The sequence below is a fragment of the Sorex araneus genome, chromosome 11 (genome assembly GCF_027595985.1).
Source record: "Sorex araneus isolate mSorAra2 chromosome 11, mSorAra2.pri, whole genome shotgun sequence".
NCBI classification, from domain to species: Eukaryota; Metazoa; Chordata; class Mammalia; order Eulipotyphla; family Soricidae; genus Sorex; species Sorex araneus.
In genome coordinates this window covers 25,302,735-25,321,685 of record NC_073312.1, presented here as the reverse complement: position 1 = coordinate 25,321,685, position 18,951 = coordinate 25,302,735, and the positions used below count along the sequence as shown (strand labels likewise).

Sequence of the window (18,951 nt, the reverse complement as noted above, 5' to 3'; positions counted from 1 at the left end):
GCCTTGCAAGCAGCCAACCTGTGTTCAATCTCTGACATCCCATATGGTACCTCAAGCACTACCAGGAGTGATTCTTGAGTACAGGGCCAGGAGTAACCTGAGCAGCACAGGGTATGGCCCATACACAAGCAAAACAGAAAGGTATCCAAGTAGTTTCAGAAACATATTCCTTATCCCTTATACAAACTTAGGATTTAGAACCTTGTTCACATTCATATTCATTTTCACTAGTAATTGGTCAAGTTATGTATTCGCAGGACACTTGACTGGGGTGTGTATTCTGCAGGTGTTAAGAGATAATAAACAGGGGACATTTTTATGATCAAAACATTTTTATCTATGTTCGCTGAAGTAAGTTGAAACACCCCTCTATCACAGGGCTGACCACTAACTTTAACTCAACAATGGACACTGAATCCCCAAGAGGGGAGGCAGAGCACAGCATTTCCCTTTCTCTGAATCAAAACCCACAAATATAGCTGAATTAGCACTTTCTAAGAATAAGTAAGAGTGGGGAAGATGCTACTGTTGTTGTTTTTTAACAAAACATTCTCCATTGAGTTATGAATTAGTTCCACCAGACTCAGAAGTGGACTTTGTTCTCATCGCTTCAAAATGACTTTTCTCTGGGCTCCCCATATGAAATGTGGGAAACAATTCTACTATCCTGCTTCTCAGGGTTTGGATTTTTTGTTTCTTTGTTTTTAATCTTGTAACTGTGTTCCATATTAATCACCAAAGCAAGTTTTCGGCTAATGGGGCCAGGTTTCAAAATCCCTGGTGCCCTTTCTGCCTTGATGCAGGAACAGGGAGGACATGAACCAGAAGCCACCCAGAAAGTTTTGACATCTCCAGTTTCTAGACTATTATGATAGTCAACCTCCAGCCAAAAATAAGCAATGAATGAAAAGTTCTTCCTAAGTAACTCACTTCTGAGGCAGGCCCTCATAAGCACACACATGACCCCTATCTAAATCTTAACTCACCTTTTCAATACTGACTTTAAAAGGAAAGTGCACAAAACATGGGACTTCAAAACTGGAGCTCCAGGAAAAAAAAAAATAATCAAAGAAAACTATTTTCTACAAAGACCCATAGTGAGCAGGGGAAGTATTTCTTTCATTGAAAAAGCTTTCAAGGAACAGTATCTCAATATATTTACTATAAAACAATTTAATTTCCCTGTCCCATCACCTGCCACCCCATTCCCATTCCCATCCCCCAGGGCCCTCCCACCCTCCTACCCCCAGCCCACAGATTGTGGATTTCCTCTCATTCTTGGCAGAGTTACCAGAAGAAATATAATACCCCCTTCGGACTGCTCCCAACAGCTGCTGGAACAAGAGGGGGAGCTTGGGGCATCCTTCCAAAGCTGCCTCTAAAAATGACCATTCTCCTGCCAAGCCATGCAATCAGTAAGCATAAGATTCCTCTTGCTCTACTTTTTTTTTAAGCAAGGGGAGACTGCAAAAGCAACCATGTCCACTAGACCAAAATACAAAACACAGAAATGTTTCTATTCCATCTGTTCTCAACTCTGATGCCAAGTTGAAACATATGTACAGAACACCACTACTGATCTTAAAACAATCCTTCATTACGTCACCAGAAATTTTCCTAAAGGTTTATTAGTTCAAATACACCTATTTTCAAGCTAAGATTCTTATCAAACTCCTATTTAATGTAATCCCCTTGTTTCTGGTCACCTTCCCAGTACCATATTACTTACACACACACACACACACACGTGCACGCACACACATGCATGCACACACAGACACAAACGTGCGCGCGCGCACGCTCGCACGCACACACACACACACACACACACACACCACCTCCTTTCAGGTCAAGAATTTTGTAAAACAAAAGTCTCATAAACTCACCAATAGCTATAACTATACCCCAAGATTCTTCCCCTTCCTCAACATCATCATACCGTAAATACTCTTCAATTATGTCTAGAAAAGCCCCATCACCAGGCAGTGGAGAGACTTCCACTTAGCCTCAGTGTCTCAACTGGGACCACCAACAAAGAAGTTCACTAAGGGCAAAGGCAATATCTCTCTTTACAGAGGAGAACTGGACAGAGTCTCAAGCATCATTCCCAAAGGTGACAGCAGGGGTTGAATGAGGACCGTGAAAACTGTACAGGGTGGGGGGAGGGGGAGCGGGGAGAAAATATAATGTAAAGAATGATTTGGAATCGGGGCAGGAGAAGGTGGAGGGATGAACTGACTGACCCCAAATGTCTTTTCCATCTCTAACTCCTATGATTCTTTGACCTCCAATTCTGTGCTGTGCACAAGGAATGGAAAGTCAACAGACATGGTGATGTTTTGGCAGTCTGCTCTTGTCATTTAGTGGCCTTTGCATGTATTTTTTAAGGTGTTTCCAAACCCTGACTTCATTTCACAGTTGTCACCTTTCTTAGCAATCTGAGCTCATGTCAAATACCAAAAAAGAAAGAGAAAGAATGTACTGGCAATTAATTGTGGACTAAAGAGGCCCCATTGGGTGGCCCAGATTTACAGGAAGGGCAATGACTTGGATTTAAAACAAAACTAACTCAAACCTCTAATAAAGGATAAGCTTTCTCCAACTAGTCTAATATCAGTTTTACATACCATTAAAACAGTCATAGGATTCAAGATTCATATTCATTTTCCCCCTTTGCTTTCTTTCCTTTTTCAGTGCAGGGATCAAATCCAGGGCCTCACACATGGAAAGCATGTGCTCTATCACTGAGCTGCTTCCCCAGCCTTTTGTGTTTTTTCTTTTTGAGTCACACCCAGTGATGTTCAGGGGTCACTCCTGGCTCTGTGCTCAGGACTTACTCTTGGCAATGCTCAGGGGACTATATTGGAAGCAGGGAATCGAACTCAGGTTGGCTGAATGCAAGGTAGACACCCTACCTGCTGTATTGTCGTTCCAACCTCTGCAGTTTTGTCTTTTTCGCTTCCCCAGACTTTTAAAATTTCATTTACATAATTAGGGGAGCCATGTGGCACCAGGAACATGCAAGGCATGGGCTTCAGCACTTTTTCCTCTCTCTCTCAGTCCCCATAAACGCATTCTTAATTATCATCATCTTGTTGCATTGGTTACAATCGGTTTATTTAAATCTGAGTGAAAGGTCAAATCTCAGCAAAAGAAAGGATGCTCAAGAATAAACTAAATCTGGGGGCTAGAGAGTTAGTACAGTGGAGAAGGCACTTGCCTTGCACACAGATAACCTGAGTTCAATCCCTGGCACCACATATGGTCCCCTGAACCCTACCAGGAATGATTCCTGAGCAGAGAATCAGGAGTAAGCCCTGAACACCACCAGGTGTGACCCAAAACTAAAATAACAAATACCAAAAACAAGAACCAAATCTTTAGATGTTCAACCTCATCTGATGGTTAACACACATGAAATAAATTCTGAAGTTTAATAAATGCATGTTTGTATACAGCAAGGTGAGACATAGGACACCACTCACTGAAAATTCAAAACTCAACTTTCTCCTATTTTCAAATAGTTGATATCACCTTAAATTTTGAAAATTTAGTGGAATTTAAGTCTCAAAAAGAATCTCACTAAATTTTCTTTCCATGGATGTAATTCAGGACCAGATATTAATCCAACACCAGAGACAACCCAGAGTTAAGTTAAAAATGTCACATATGGGCCAGAGAGCTCAATGGGTTGGAGCACATTCTTTGTATACGGGAGGCACTATATGATTCCCAAGCACTGCCAGGAATGAACACTGAGCTGGAGCAGCCTCTAAGCATGGCAAGGTATAACCAAAATAATAGTAACATTTTAAGATATTGTCACACAATGGTAATTTTCTTTGTTAAATATTCAACAAAGGGGCTAGAGCAATAGTACAGCAGGTATGGGGGCTTGCCTTGCACATGGCTGACGACCAGGGTTAGATCTCTGACATCCCATATGGTCCCCAACAGAAGTGATCCCTGAGCACAGGGCCAGGAGTAAGCCCTGAGCACTGCTGGATATTGCTTCCCCTCAAAAATAAATAAATATTCCCCAAAAAATTAATCAATTACTTCCTTGGTAACCTGTTAGCTTAATTTCAACAGTTCGAGCACAATCTTTGCCTAATAGTGCCAGACACAGTATAGAATATTAAAATATTTTCAGAGACCTCATTCCTATAGGAACTACTTATCTACATATTATGAGAACTCTGGGTTTCTCCATATTTCTGCACTGAAAACTAGGAAATTCATGACCTACCATTCTGATTTTACAAAACTGGCAGGATATCAGCATTTACTCTATGCTCCTGATCTTTGAAGAAAAGACCCTTTCATTCTTCCCTTTTCATTTGGAGGTACTAGACCATTTCCTGCTCTCACAGGTGTATTGTTTTATTCATTTTAAGCAACTGCAAACTGAACTTTTATGGACTCACTAGCCATTAAAGTGAAGGCCTTTCCAAAATGGCTGAAGATAAAGACATTCATAAACAAACTCTTGCAATGAATTGGAGAACAAGAAGTGACTCTCCTCTCTAAGTTAAGCAGAAAGGTGAAGGAGAAAGCCTAAACTACTTTAAGTTACTAATTGTTTTCTGAACAATGATTGCTTAGGCCTTAAATGTATCCACTTGGCAATGCCTTCTTTCAGATTTAGGAAAGGAAACTTTATGCTTTCTGAACCAAAAAAAAATGCTCTTAGGGGCAATCATTGTAAAACAAACAAACACACTCTGCTTATCTGTGTCCATCTCACCACTCTGAATGTTAATCATCACTGAAATAGATACCCCAGTCCCCCAGCCTCAAAGCGCTCCAAACCTACGAGAGCCTGACTTAGGAATGAATGTACATGCCAGGGCAAACACCTCAGTTTTACTCCTTAAAACACCTATGGTTAATTCCAGGCACATCTATCATAGGCAAATGAAAGCGAACACCCAGGTATTGCTCAAAACACATTTAACTTTTCAGTATCAAAATTTGCCGACTACACCTCTGCTCTCCCGCCTGTCATGTTGTCTAAACTTCTTGTCTAAACTTACATTATAAGCCAAAAGTTAAATTTTACTGTTTTGTCCTTAAATGAATTAGATTTTCCTTCTATGCTCTGGGGAAAACTTAAGGCTGTTCTGTGAAACATTTCCTTTATTTTTATATTAAAGGTATTTCTATTTCCCCCAGGTTTCATAAAATCTTCAGACAAAACTGATTTTAAAGCAGATGACTGACTCAAATTCTGTGTTCCCCTTTAAAAAAAATTAAAAAACGTAGGGTAACTACCAGTGTTCACTACTTGGCTAAGAGACCTAAAGGGAAGCAAATTATTTGTTTGTGGTCTTAAAGTGACCAAAATGCCTTCAAGCATAAATATAAGACCATTAACAAATCACAAGGAACCCAAGCAGTTCATCTTACTCAACAAAGCTATGATCAGTTAGGAACAGCCAAACTGAATGAGACTTGCCCTGGGCCGGAAGGTCAGTAAACCTTAGCAGTTTGTGTTTCTAAGAATCAAGAGGCTCTTTAGCAGGGAGGGTAGATCCTTAGCTCACAGGTTCTTCTGTCTGTTACTAAGTGTGTGTCCCTCCTGTCCATCTTTAGGGAACATTCAGGACAGGTGAGAGAAACTAAGTGTGTGTCCCTGTCTGTAGGTAATTCCTCAGTCAAACTATCTCCACTTTTGCTTATGTGGACTGACTACAGAAGTCACTCTGCTAGAATTTACACACTGCTACAGTAAACCACCAGTTCTTTAAAGATAAATGGCTTTTTATACTCTGGAGAAGCTACTATTTTCTTTCTCTCTCTCTCTCTCTCTCTCTCTCTCTCTCTCTCTCTCTCTCTCTCTCTCTCTCTCTCTCTGTCATCTTTCTCTAAGTAAATTTCTTGATTAAAACTATTTTGATTCATTTGAAGAAGAGGGAAAGAAAGTGCAGAAGGTAGCACATTTGCCTTGCATGCATCTGACCTGGTTCTATCCCTGGTACCTGGTGTGATTCCCCCAAGCACTATCAGGAGTGATCCCTGAGCAATGCCAATGGTGGCCCCCAAACAAACTCAGGTCCTGGCTTCTGACAAAATCAAATTTTATATTACACCTATGAAGCTTGTTCCAGTGTCTAGTACACAATTAGCCGAAAGCTAACTACCCAAGCAGCTATGCTCCTCATTAAACTTTGGAGCCAGGGTACCTATCTTTATCCCCTTAAACATCCTTTATATATTTTCACTGTTTATTATTATTTCTATAGAATATACATTCAGAACAAACAATCCACTGCTTCTCATTTAGAACATTTGAAAATAAAGCAAAAAAAATAAGTATCAGTTCTTGGGATGGGGGGTAGTAGTGCTCAAGGGATACTCACAATGCAGTGCTTAGGGGTTAGTCCCTGCAGTGATTAGGAATCATTTCTGGCAGTCCTCTGAGCATTTCTTTTCTCTAATAAATTATTTTATTCAATTCGATAATGGTTGAACATGGAGAAAGAAAGCCTAAATTTGTCTTGACAAATTAAAGTTCCAGTTATTTTAGCCAGCTTCTCTTACAAATGAAGTGTCATGTTCTTTGAAAAGTTCTTATTTAAAAAATTGAATATAATAAGACCACATATCAAAAAACTCTCAATGAAAACATAAAGCATACCACAGTCAAGAATTTTTAGGAACAAATGAAACTTTTTTTTTAATAGTGAAAGCCTCTGGAACTTTTTTTTTTTTGTCACACTTGCAATGCTCAGGGGTTACTCCTGGCAGTGCTCAGGGGACCATATGGGATGGCGGGGATCAAACCTGTGTTGGCCACATGCAAGGCAAATGCCCTACCCCTTGCACTATCACTCCAGCCCTCTCTGAAACTTTTAAAAAGACAGAGAAAAATTTTTTGCTCAAGTTTTAAAGAGAGACATCTCACACACACACACAAAAAAAATTTAACCCAAAAGGAAATTACACTTTACCAAAAAGAAATTACACACCTTAACATTCAATATAGTAGGAAATGGACAAATACATCAATCAAACAAAACCATCCATATATAAATCTAATATACAAATGCTCACAAGTCACTTGATGGCTTTTTAGTCATATACACATACACCACAGTGGTCCCATCACCTAGCCTAGGTGTGTAGTAGGTTATACCACCAATAGTCTATGAAACCCACACAATGATGAAATTGCTAGGCGAGAGAGTTAGCTCAACAGGCTGGGCACAAGCTTTGCATGAAGAACTCCTGGTTTCAACCCCTGGCATCCCACAGTTCCCCCAGGCACAGCTCAGAGTGATTCCCAAGCACAGAGTCAGGAGTAGAACACCTTCACCACTGATATGGCCCCAAAACAAAAAAGGATGAAAATGCCACACAGTGTACAAGTATCCTCACAGTTAAGAGACATGGGACTGCATATATGATATATGCATACACAAGTACATACACACATGCATATTACAATACTGCATGTATGAACTTAATATTTGGCAAAGCATCGTTTCAGTTTTACTATGTTTTTAGTATTGTGCTGCTTGCAAAGCGAGCACAGTATTTGGCAAAGTAAACTTTCTAAAACAAGAGGAAAGAGAACCATTTAATAGAAAATACAGTGATAACTAGGTAGCCTTTAAGGGAAAAACTGAACTCGCTCTATGCACTTCTCTTTGAGACTGGCAGCTCAGCTGTCTGTAATCCCTGATACCACACGTGATTTCTAGCTACACAGCCAGGTGTCTGTAAGCACCACAAAAAAGGGGACAACTCCCAGTAAACACTGAAACAAAAATGATATGTGAGCACACAGGCAGGAAATTCAAATACCCCAACAAGTGACTTTAGCAACTACAACCATAACCTGTGTGGCTCAGCCAGCAAGTGGGCAAGCACTGCAACTGATGGATATGGTCAAGTGTACAAGCACCATAACCTGATGTGTAAACCCCAGCGAGCACCAACAGGTGAAACTGTGTGATCCCAGTCATTGCAACAGTAACAATGAAGGGAAGGAGAGGAGATGGTGGGGGCAGAGAAATGATTGTGATGAAGGATTTCAAGATGAGGGGCACACCTAGCAGTGCCCTGAGTTTATGCCTATCTTGATGCCTAGGAATTACTCCTAGGAGTGACCAGGTACAAAGCAGGGTTAGAGGATTAGTGGCATGCAAGGCAAGCACCTTAACACCTACACTATCTCTGCAGCCTAAAAGCATTATTTAAAAAAAAAAATCAAATAATACCAGAATATCAAAGCAAATATTTCTAAATTTCTCAGCTTTGGTTGTGGGGAAGGAAAAATCACAAACGTCAAAATCTATTACAAGCATACGCATCTATAAGCAAAAACATAAAGTAAAAAAACATGATAAAGAAAAATGTTTGCATCAAAGATGCATCAAACTACGGCCTAGTGTTACAAGGAGTATGAATCTCAAAAAAAAACCCCATCAAGACTAGGAACAGTCAATCTCACAAGTGAAACGATGACATGGAAAATGTGTATCCTGGGCAATGGTAAAAGCAAAATAACAAAACTTTGCACTACCATTATACGCCTACCAAAACAGCACTGTAGCACTGTGTGTAGCACTGTTGCCCCGTTATTCATCGATTTGCTCGAGCGGGCACCAGTAACATCTCCATTGTGAGACTTGTTACTGTTTCTGGCATATCGAATACATCACAGGTATTTTTTTTAATTCTTCATGAAGCTGTCATTCTTTGCTAGTGAATTACAACTTATAACACGTATTAAGTCATTAATCTCTGATCCAATAATGCCAATCTTGAGAATTTATTCTAAGGAACTAATTCAAAACAATGCAATGTATCAAAATGATACACATAAATGGTATGTGACCTATGTCCATAAAGTTGTTACTATAAGAATGCATCTTTCATTTCATTATTATTTTTTAATCTTTTTCCTGCCAAGGTCCCCTTCGGACCTTGTTTCCTTCCTGTGGCCCCTGTCCTCGTGGTTACTCAATTAGTCCCCTACTGTGGTTCCATGGAATTTTCTGGAGGCCCAAAAGGCCATAGGTCCCACTTGAGAAACATTGAAATGTAACAGCAAAAAACCTGAACAGAACATGAAAGTTATAATCTCCTTATGATCTAGTTGATAAATGTGAATTACTGTGTTCAGATAAGATAGCAATTAACAAGGGAAAGAAGTGTTTTAACTAAAATGTCATCTTAAAAGCTAAAATAGTGGTTTAAAGATGGTAGTCTTAGCGGGGTTTCGTTTGGTTTAAAAAGATCTTTAGGGGCTGGAGGAATACCACAGCGGGTAGGGCGTTTGCGTTGCACGCGGCCCACCCAGGTTCCAATCCCAGCAACCCATATGGTCCCCTGAGCACTGCCAGGGGTGATTCCTGAGTGTAGAGCCAGGAGTAACCCCTGTGCATCGCCGGGTGTGACCCAAAAAGCAAAAAAAAAAAAGATCTCTAATGTTGGTATCCTACTACTACCATCACCCTCCATCCTGCCTCTAAAACTCAAACTGGATGGCGCTGGTCACCATCCGAAAGCTCTTTTTACCCCTTCCCCAATTTTTGCTTTCCCCCCTTTTAAACAGGCCATGAGGAAATTCTCCCGACCCTCCCCAAAACGTGCCAAGTCGCAGTACTGTGTCTGCCAATCCAGCTTAGGCCCAGTTCCCTGCCAAGGTCCTCAGAGGCCTGGACGGCACCTGCACTAGGGCTGATTCTGGGGCGAGGGCTGACACTTGTCCATTTTACACGAGCCTTCACACCTTGAGAAGACGGGGACGAGATAAAGGTCCCCCGAGAGAGGTCCGGGCGGACGCCCCCCTGGCCCCAGATGTCAGAAACGCAGAGGTGACGGCGCCCGGGGCCAAAGGTGCCACGCTGCGGGGAGCCGGTCTACGGGAGGGTGAGGGGCGGCCCTGGGGGGAGGGGAGGGGAACGTGCCGACGACGGGACGCTCGGGACAGGCTTCCTCGCATGGGTGGTGGGGGGGGGGAGACCTCGGGAAGGCGCTGACACTCCCAGGGGTGCTCGGGGAGGGCAGGGGCGCCCCGCGGCCCGCGGGCCCAGCAGGCCACGGCGCCCCGCCCTTTCCCGGGACGCGGGCCGGCCCGGGGCGGGGAGCGGGCGGGCGAGCGGGCGCTTACAGGTCGGTGCCGAGCGGCGAGAAGCCGGCGTTGAGCGAGGCCCGGGCTATCCGGCGCCACAGCAGGTCGCAGCTGGTGAAGCGCCGCAGCCAGCGGCACACCTGCGCCAGGCGGCCGAGGGCCCGTATGTCCAGGTAGGAGCAGATGAGCAGCAGCAGCTCCTCGGGCAGGCGCCAGAGCACGGGCTCCCGGGCCCCCGCCTCCGCCGCCATGGCCGCCCCGGTGCCCGCGCAGCGGCCCCACGCCTGACCCCCGCGGCCCTGGGCTCTCCCCGGCCTCCCGCCCTCCCGCCGCCCGGACCTGCCCCTCCAGTCCTCCTGCTTCCCCGCATCGCTTCCTCCGGCCCCGCTCCGCGGCCCTGGGCTCGCGTCCTCGTCCCCTGCGCGCCTACTCGCCCCTTCCAGGCTGCTGCCGCCGGCCGCGGCCGCGCCGGCCGCGCCCGCCGCCCCGGCCCCGAGCCCCGCAGCCCCCTCGGCCGGCCGCGGCGCCGGCTTCCCCTCCGCCCCGCTTCCTCTTCCGCCCGGCGCCGCCGCCGCCGCTTTCCCCTTCCCCTTCCTCCGCTTGCCCCTCGCCGCCCTCCCCTCCTGCCCGCCCCGCGACTCCCGGCTCTCGCCCTCGGCGGCTTCGCAGTTCCCAGCGGGGCCCGGGCGGCTGGGGCTGCTCGGGAGCGGCCGCGGGGTCGGCCCGACGCGGAAGCGAGGCCGAGGCGGCCCGGCCGCGCCTGGAGGCGGCCACACCATGTCGGACCGGGTCACCGGGAGCGGCGCGGGCCGCGGCAGGGGCCCGCCCCTCACACCCGCGGCCCGGGAGCCGCCTCGGGGTGCGGGCCCGGGGCCGGGGCGCCGGCCCCTCCCCCCAAGCCACGAAGGCCCTCGGGGGAAGCACATATATTGGTGCGACGGGGAGGCTCGGCATGGAGACGCGCTAAGGACCTGGCCGCGAGAGGAGCTAAAACCCTTCTAGAAGCGACTGGATGGGAGCCCCTCCCCTCAAGAAACGCCCATTGGGGGTGACCTCGCCTCAACGGAAGCGGCCTCTCTCCCCCGGATATGCCTCCGGCCCCCAGGCCCCACGCCAGGCCCCCCCACGAAAAGGCAGCTCCGGAAGTTGGCGGGTTCCTTAGCATCGCCTCTCACGCCGGGTGGGAACCCGGTGGTGGCAAGTGACCTCGTATTTTTGAGGACTTTTGAGGAGATTTGCGGCGGTTCTAGTGCCAGGAGCCATCACTCTCGGGTCCGAATCAGGACGTGGCAAAGCCAGAACCTTCTTGGGAGCCATCACCCAAGAGCGAGGGATCACCCGGAGCCCTGCCCCGCACAACCCCCTTCCTTCCCTTCACGCGGGAGAGCGCCAAGAGGAACCCAGGTTCAGCTACCAAGTCCAGCCCATGGCCCCTAGTCACACACGTGGCTGTCGGAGCCAGCCTTTGGTTTGTGCCAGGTCCAGATCCAAAAGGGTGCTGTAACCGAGACATAAACACTAGGTCTTGAAGACTGATGCAGGAGGAAGACCGTGAAATAGCTCAATAATGTTACATTGGTTACATGTTGAACTGATGCAGCTGATTCAGCAGCCAGAGCAATAGAAAGGGGCGATGGAGCTTGCTTGCCTTGCACGTGGCCCACCCACGTGTTTCTGAAAGCCCTGATGTCACCCATGGTCCCTCGAACCCCACCAGGAGTGATCCCTGAGCACAGCTGGGTGTTACACCCTAATGCCAAGAAAAATGTTTAATGCATTTTAGCTAAATAAAATAAAATTTAGTGTAAATAGTACTACACTTTTTTCATTCTATGAGACTTACATCCGTGACCTGCATTACTTTTCAGTTGGAGAGCACTGGCTAGGAAATAAGATTTGTGGGGAAAATGTTTCTCCCTTTCTTTTGCATATTGTATCTCAAGGATTTTAGGTTTTGTTGTTTTGTTTTTTTTGTATTTTCATCTTAAGATCCATTTTTGTGGAGCAAGAATTAGAAGTCAACTCTGGAAATGATTCAACATTTAGCATAGCCAAGAAGAGACCTAGAGAAGTAACTGCATTGCATTAGGATGCTGCAGAAGCATCATGTAACAAGGTCAGACCGGAATCTGGCTTTGCCCTAGAATTACTTTTTGATCTTAGCAAAACAACAACAAAAAAACCCACCTATCTTGGCCTTTTAGTGTTCTCAGTCTGTAGTGGAGATAATGCCCCTGCCTTACTTTCGAGGGATAAATGAGATGATCCCTGTAAAATGCTTTGAACTCCTCTAAGAAAATTCTCAATAATAGTTACAGGTCAAATCCTGTTACCGGAAAAAAAAAGAAAAAAAGGAGGAGGGGGCATTCTTTGTGTAGAAAAAGATTTCCTAACTCAAGTCAGTGATTTACTTAATAAAAGTGATATTTGATATGACACTGTAGTACAGCTAAACATTTCTTAGAAATCGGTATAAAGAAATTAACTTATTCACACGATCATACCATTAAAAAAGCTATAGAGGTAAGTATGGTGCAAATTGAGGCAATGGCATCATCAGTTTTTTGTGATTTTTAAATTATTTTCTTTTTGGACTTATAGTACTCTTAATGATTTCTCCTGGACATTATTCTGACACCACGCCCAACACAGGTGTACTTATCTCCCTCCCCTCCCTATCACCAGCCCCCAATTTAATTATGTCAGTTTCCCTCTTATATTTTCAAATTAATAGTTACTGATTTGCTACATCTGTGCATTGTGAGCCACTTGGGTGGAAAAGAAGGCAGTGATTAATATGGCATATATGCTTTCATTTGGATTTGTATTAGACACATTTGTAATTTTTAAAATTTTTTTTGGTTTTGGGGCTGGAGCGATAGCACAGCGGGTAGGGCGTTTGCCTTGCACGAGGCCGACCCGGGTTCAAATCCCAGCATCCCATATGGTCCTCTGAGCACCGCCAGGAGTAATTCCTGAGTGCAGAGCCAGGAGTAACCCCTGTGCATAGTCAGGTGTGACCAAAAAGCAAAAAAAAATTTTTTTTTGGTTTTTTATTGTTGTTTTGGGCCATACATAGTGATGCTCAAGGGTCACTCCTAGAGGTACTTGGGGAACCATATGGGATGCTGGGGATCAAACCCAGGTCCATCACATGCAAGGCAACTACTTTACCCACTATAACTATCTCTTCAGCCCCAACACATTTGTAATTTCTTACTCCTTGACTATTTAACTATTATTTTACACAGAGTAAAGCGGAGTGTTTATCCACATTGTATGTCATTTTTTGTGGAAGAATAAAAGACAAATTTATTTTATTAACCCAGAATAAATCATCAGGATTAAAATCCACAGTCATACAACTGTAACATTTACTTTTTATTCCATATTGCCTTTATTGATAGAAAAATTAGACAACATTTTAAAACATCACATCATCTTATTTCACACCAAACTGAAGAGCAAATAATCACTAAGCTAGAACTATAATTGGATGACTTTAGGGGAGTGGGGCACACCTGGAGGGCCCAGGTGATCCTATGTGGTGCCAGGGCTCAAACCTGGATTGGCTGTGTGCAAGCCAAGTGCCTTACACCCTGTACTATCTCTCCAGCTGCTTATTTATTTCTCTAAAGTGCAAAAATATTTGCTATGCAGACAGGCAAAGCTACATGAGAAACTCATCATATATTTTGTTAATTTGGTAGTGATGCTGATCCCTAAATTCCTGAGCATTTGAAAACAAACCCCCTCGTCCCCCCCCAAAAAAAAGTTGTTTAGTCTTAGCTCAGAAAGTATCAGAATTTTTCATCAATCCTCCAAACTCTCCTCACTCCATAACAAAATCCAATTTGATGTTTAAATCAAACTGGAACAAAACCCACATCACAAAAAAAAAAAAAAAGGGCTTTACTTTTAAAATTCTTTTTTGGGGTTAGTGGACAGGGCATTTGCCTTATATGCAGCCAACCTGGGCTTGATACCCAATACCACATATAGTCCCCTAATCCCATCCAAGAGTGATCCCTGAGTGCAGAACCAGCAGTAAGTCTTGAGCACTGCTAGGTGTGGTTCAAAGACAAAATTTATTGTTAGGAAACTGGGTATTTTTAAAAGCTCAAATGTTTAAAAATACAGGTTTGTAATGTAAGTATATCTTTATAGGAACTTGAATTGCATTTTACAATCAAAAGACCAAAGGGATAGTACAGGGGGCAAGGCACTTGCCTGGCATGTGGCTGACCTGCTTTACTCCCCAGCACCTATATAGTTTCCTGAACACCCATAGGTATGGCTCAACAACAACACTCCACAAAAACAAGAAAATATATTAATAGCCAAGAGGAAAAAAAGAAGATGCCATACAGTAGTCTTTAGAAATTTTTCAGAAAAAGCATCAACTCACTTGAAGTATAAATCCAGGAATCAAATAAGGTAAGGCAGGGTGTTAAAATTTACCACTCTACCACTAAGCTATATCCCAGCCCCAATAAGAATTTCATACTTTAAAATGCTAATATAAGCTTATTTTTAAAGAGAATTTAAAAATACAGATATATTTTTATGTGTCCATGTGTATGAAATGCATAGTGGTGATTATTGCTGTTAAACATAGTATCTATATTTAGAATTAGGAAAAAAGTAGAATTGTATTCTATTAATTATAGGTGACAATCAAGCATAGGTGATAATCTCACATAGGAGCCTGTTCCCATATCCACTATTTGCACCCAAATGCCCACTTGGTTAGACCCTCAGGGTCTAGCCTTTGATTTTTGGAATAGACAAATTTAACAAGAATCATTCTTAGATGAGTGAGAGTGAAAGGTTATATTGACAATTTTCAACAATCTGTGTTGGCTCAGATGCTCACCATTATCTCTCTAATCTCATCTATTTGTTGAGCAGTTACTGAATGCCAGACATGATTGTAAGAGTTTTCGGTGTACTGTCTCACACCTGATTACCACCACAGGAAAGAGATGCCACTAACATGTCTTTCATAGAAGATGAAGTTGAGGCCTATGATTACATGACTCCTAAGTAACTGATCAGGTATCAAATCTAGATGATGTAATCCCAAACCTTGTTTTCTGAACCTTATTCTTTCACCATACATGGCAGAAGATGAAATAAAGCACTGAATTCAGGATCCTCTGAGATCCCCTACAACAAAGACACACCGAATAATACACTTTCCCTCTGACCATCTAGCAGTTCTGGTATTTAAATCAAAGTAACTTCACAAAGAGCTTCTCAGTTACTTAGGAGAAGGGTCTCCAGTTGTGCTGGTGGCTATACCTGCAATGCTCAGGAGATCAGGAGGGATGCAGGGATCAAATCTAGGGCCTCAAAAAGCACATGGAAAAATGCTCTACATCGCTAGTCATCAGGGAGATGCAAATCAAAACAACAATGCAATATCATCTCACACCACAGAGACTGGCACACATTCAAAAGAACAAAAGCAACCAATGCTGGCATGGATGTGGGGAAAAAGGGACACTCTTTCACTGTTGGTGGGAATGCCAACTGGTCCAGCCTTTCTGGAAAACAATATGGACAGTCCTTCAAAAACTAGAAATTGAGCTTCCATATGACCCCGCAATACCACTTCTGGGAATAAATCCCGAGGATACAAAAAAGCACAGTAGAAATATTCATTGCAGCACTGTTCACAGTAGCCAAAATCTGGAAACAACCGGAGTGCCCTAAAACACATGACTGGTTAAAGAAACTTTGGTACATCTACACAATGGAATACTATGCAGCTGTTAGGAGAGATGAAGTCATGAAATTTGCTTATAAATGGATAGACATGGAGAGTATCATGCTAAGTGAAATGAATCAGAAAGAGAGGGACAGACACAGAAGAACTGCACTCATTTGTGGAGTATAAAATAACATCACATGAGGCTGACACCCAAGGACAGTAGATACAAGGGCCAGGGGGATTGCCCCATAGCTGGACGACTGTCTCATGAGTGGAGGGGAGAAGGCAGATGGAATAGAGAAGGGATCACTAAGAAAATGATGGCTGGAGGAACCAGTCAGGATGGGAGATGCATGCCGAAAGTAGGTAATGGACCAAACATGATGACCTCTCAGTGTCTGTGTTGCAAGCCATATGCCCAAAAGTAGAGAGAGGGTATGGGGAATATTGTCTGCCATAGAGGCAGGGGGAGGGTCGGAAAGGGGGGTATACCCGGGATATCGGTGGTAGGGAATGTGCACTGGTGGAGGGCTGGGTGTTTGATCATTGTGAGATTGTGACCCAAACATGAAAGCTTGAAACTATCTCATGGTGATTCAATAAAATAAAAAAGAAAAAATAAAAGAACAAGCCAACTTAAAAAAAAAAATCTAGGCCCTCTTCATGCCGACATTTCATTGACCTTTTGAGCTAACTACCCTTCTCAATTACTTAAAAGTTAACTACATAGACTGGGGACATGGCTCAGCAGCAGTAAAGTACTTGCCTTGCCTGGCATGGGCCTAGTTGGAGGAGGAGGAGAAGGAGGAGGAGGAGGAGGAAGAGGGTGCGGCAGTTAACCCTAAAGAACTACAACAACTTAATACTTTTCATAGCCTTTGATAAGATTTTGTTTGGTTTGAGTGAGGATTGTTTTCCTTGTTAGGGGACATTTCTGGCGATGCTCAGTTCAAGGTGCTCAGGGGCCACCAGAGCTACATCTGGGATTTGGGAGAGAGAGCATGCCCAAGTCCTCACATATGCATGGGACATATTCTACCTCTTGACCCATGCTCATGGCCCCTTGAAAATACTTTAGGACTGGAGCACTAGTACAGCAGGTAGGGCTTTTGCTTGTCTTTCATGCAACTGAGCAGGGTTTGATCCCTGGCAGCACGTATGGTCCCCCCAACCTGCCAGGAGTGATCCCTGAGTGCAGAGCAAGGAGTAAGCCCTGAGCACAGCAAGTGTGGGTCCAAAAACAAAACAAGCAAAAATAAACTTTAAGGCAAGTAGTAGAAACTAATTTATCTTGCAAACTATCATTTGATTCCTTCATTTGCTTCAGTGTCATATTTGTCTATTAAATATAAGTTACTGGACTGGGGGGAGGGGACTCCTTTCTATTCTAGAGAGTCACTCCTGGTAATGCTTCAGAGACCACGTAGTGCTAGGGATGGAACTCAGGCCTCCTGTATTCAATACATATACTCCAACTCAGATAATTGCTTTTTTTTTTTTAAATGAAACTTTTTTAATTTTATTTTTATTTATTTATTTATTTTTTGCTTTTTGGGTCACACCTGGCGATGCACAGCGGTTACTCCTGGCTCTGCACTCAGGAACCACCCCTGGCGGTGCTCAGGGGACCATATGGGATGCTGGGAATCGAACCCGGGTCGGCCGCGTGCAAGGCAAATGCCCTACCCGCTGTGCTATTGCTCCAGCCCCCAGATAATTGCTTTTTTAAGAAAAAAAATCTTAACATTTAGGGACTGGAAGGATAGTACAGTGGGCAGGGTACTTGCCTTGGATACAGTCAACCCAGGTTTGATCTCTAGTTCCCCAAGCATTGTCAGGAGGGACCCCTGAACACAGCCAGGAGTAAGCCCTGAATATTATTGGGTTGGCCCCAAAAACCAAAACACATACACAATAATTTATTTCCAAAGAATACAATATGGATGCAACCTCCCCCACCCAAAAAAGGAATACAATATGGAAAAGGGTGGAGCAGTGGTAAGGAGCTTGACAATGGGTAAAACAGACAAATACTTCCAGATGATCAATGTCAACATCAATATTGAAATATTGATAAGTCATGTTAATAATGAGAGAGGAATGAGATCCAGCTTGTTACTGGCTTTAGCATATGAATACACCATGGGAAGCTTGACACTGTCCCATGTGGACAGGAAACTCTCAGTAGCTTGCTAATTTCTCCCAGAGGGAGAAGTAGATTATAAGATATTGCACGGCCACAAAGCAGCCCTGAAAAAGCCTCCAATGCAGCATCATTGGGAAGGCCGAGTGGAGGGAGGCTTCTAAAATCTCAGGGATAGGACAAATGGAGAGGTTACTGAGCCTACTTGAGAAATCGACGATCAACGGGATTTTGTGATTCGTGATTTATGTTAATAATAGGTACCATTGATATAGCATGATATAAAATGGTACATTATCTTACCTCTGTGGGCTTCCTAATTCAAATCTATAATGAGAAAAATAGCAATTACAAGAGTGTCTACAAAAAGGGTTGGAGTGATAGCACAGTGGGTAGGGTGTTTGCCTTGCACGCGTCTGACCCAGGTTCAATTCCCAGCATCCCATATGGTCCCCTGAGTAATTCCTGAGTGCAGAGCCAGGAGTGATCCCTGTGCATTGCCAGGTGTGACCCAAAAAGAAAAAAAATTAAGAGTGTCTACAAAAATCTGACTAGTACTCCTCATAAATGGCAAGATCATTAAGTAAAGTCTGGGGCCAGGGAGATGGCTCAAAGGACCAAAGTGCATGCTTGGTATATGGGTCCAAGGTTCAATTCCTGGCACCGCGTGGGCTCCTGAGTACTACCAGGTATGACCAAAAAGAAATCTGATCATTTATTGTGGTCCAGAAGAACCAAAAGAAACATGACTAAATATAAAGTAGTATCCTGATACAGAAAGAAGGACAATAGATAAAATCTAAGGAAATGTTACAGATTTATACACTTTTGTGCTTATACTTCCCTCATACAAAGTTCGGGAACCCATCCCTTCACCAGTGCCCATTCTCCACCACCCGTAAACCCGGCGTCCCTCCCACCCTCCCCACTCCCATCTCCCCCCCACCCCACCCTGCCACTGTGGCAGGGCATTCCCTTCTGTTCTCTCTCTCTAATTAGCTGTTGTGG

The 18,951-nt window shown here is 44.0% G+C and overlaps 1 protein-coding gene across 2 annotated transcripts in view; it reads right to left on the bottom strand.

The window, feature by feature from the left end:
- Positions 1-11,845, bottom strand: part of FBXW4 (F-box and WD repeat domain containing 4) — an 89,734-nt gene extending 77,889 nt beyond the window's left edge. The window contains exon 1 of one of the 2 annotated variants that reach the window (XM_055119565.1): positions 10,124-11,845. In XM_055119565.1, the coding sequence (XP_054975540.1) occupies positions 10,124-11,010 (887 nt within the window). In that variant the 5' untranslated portion in view covers positions 11,011-11,845. The remainder of the gene's footprint in view (positions 1-10,123) is intronic. The other variant, XM_055119566.1, reaches the window with a different exon arrangement.
- Between the last annotated feature and the right edge of the window lie 7,106 nt (positions 11,846-18,951).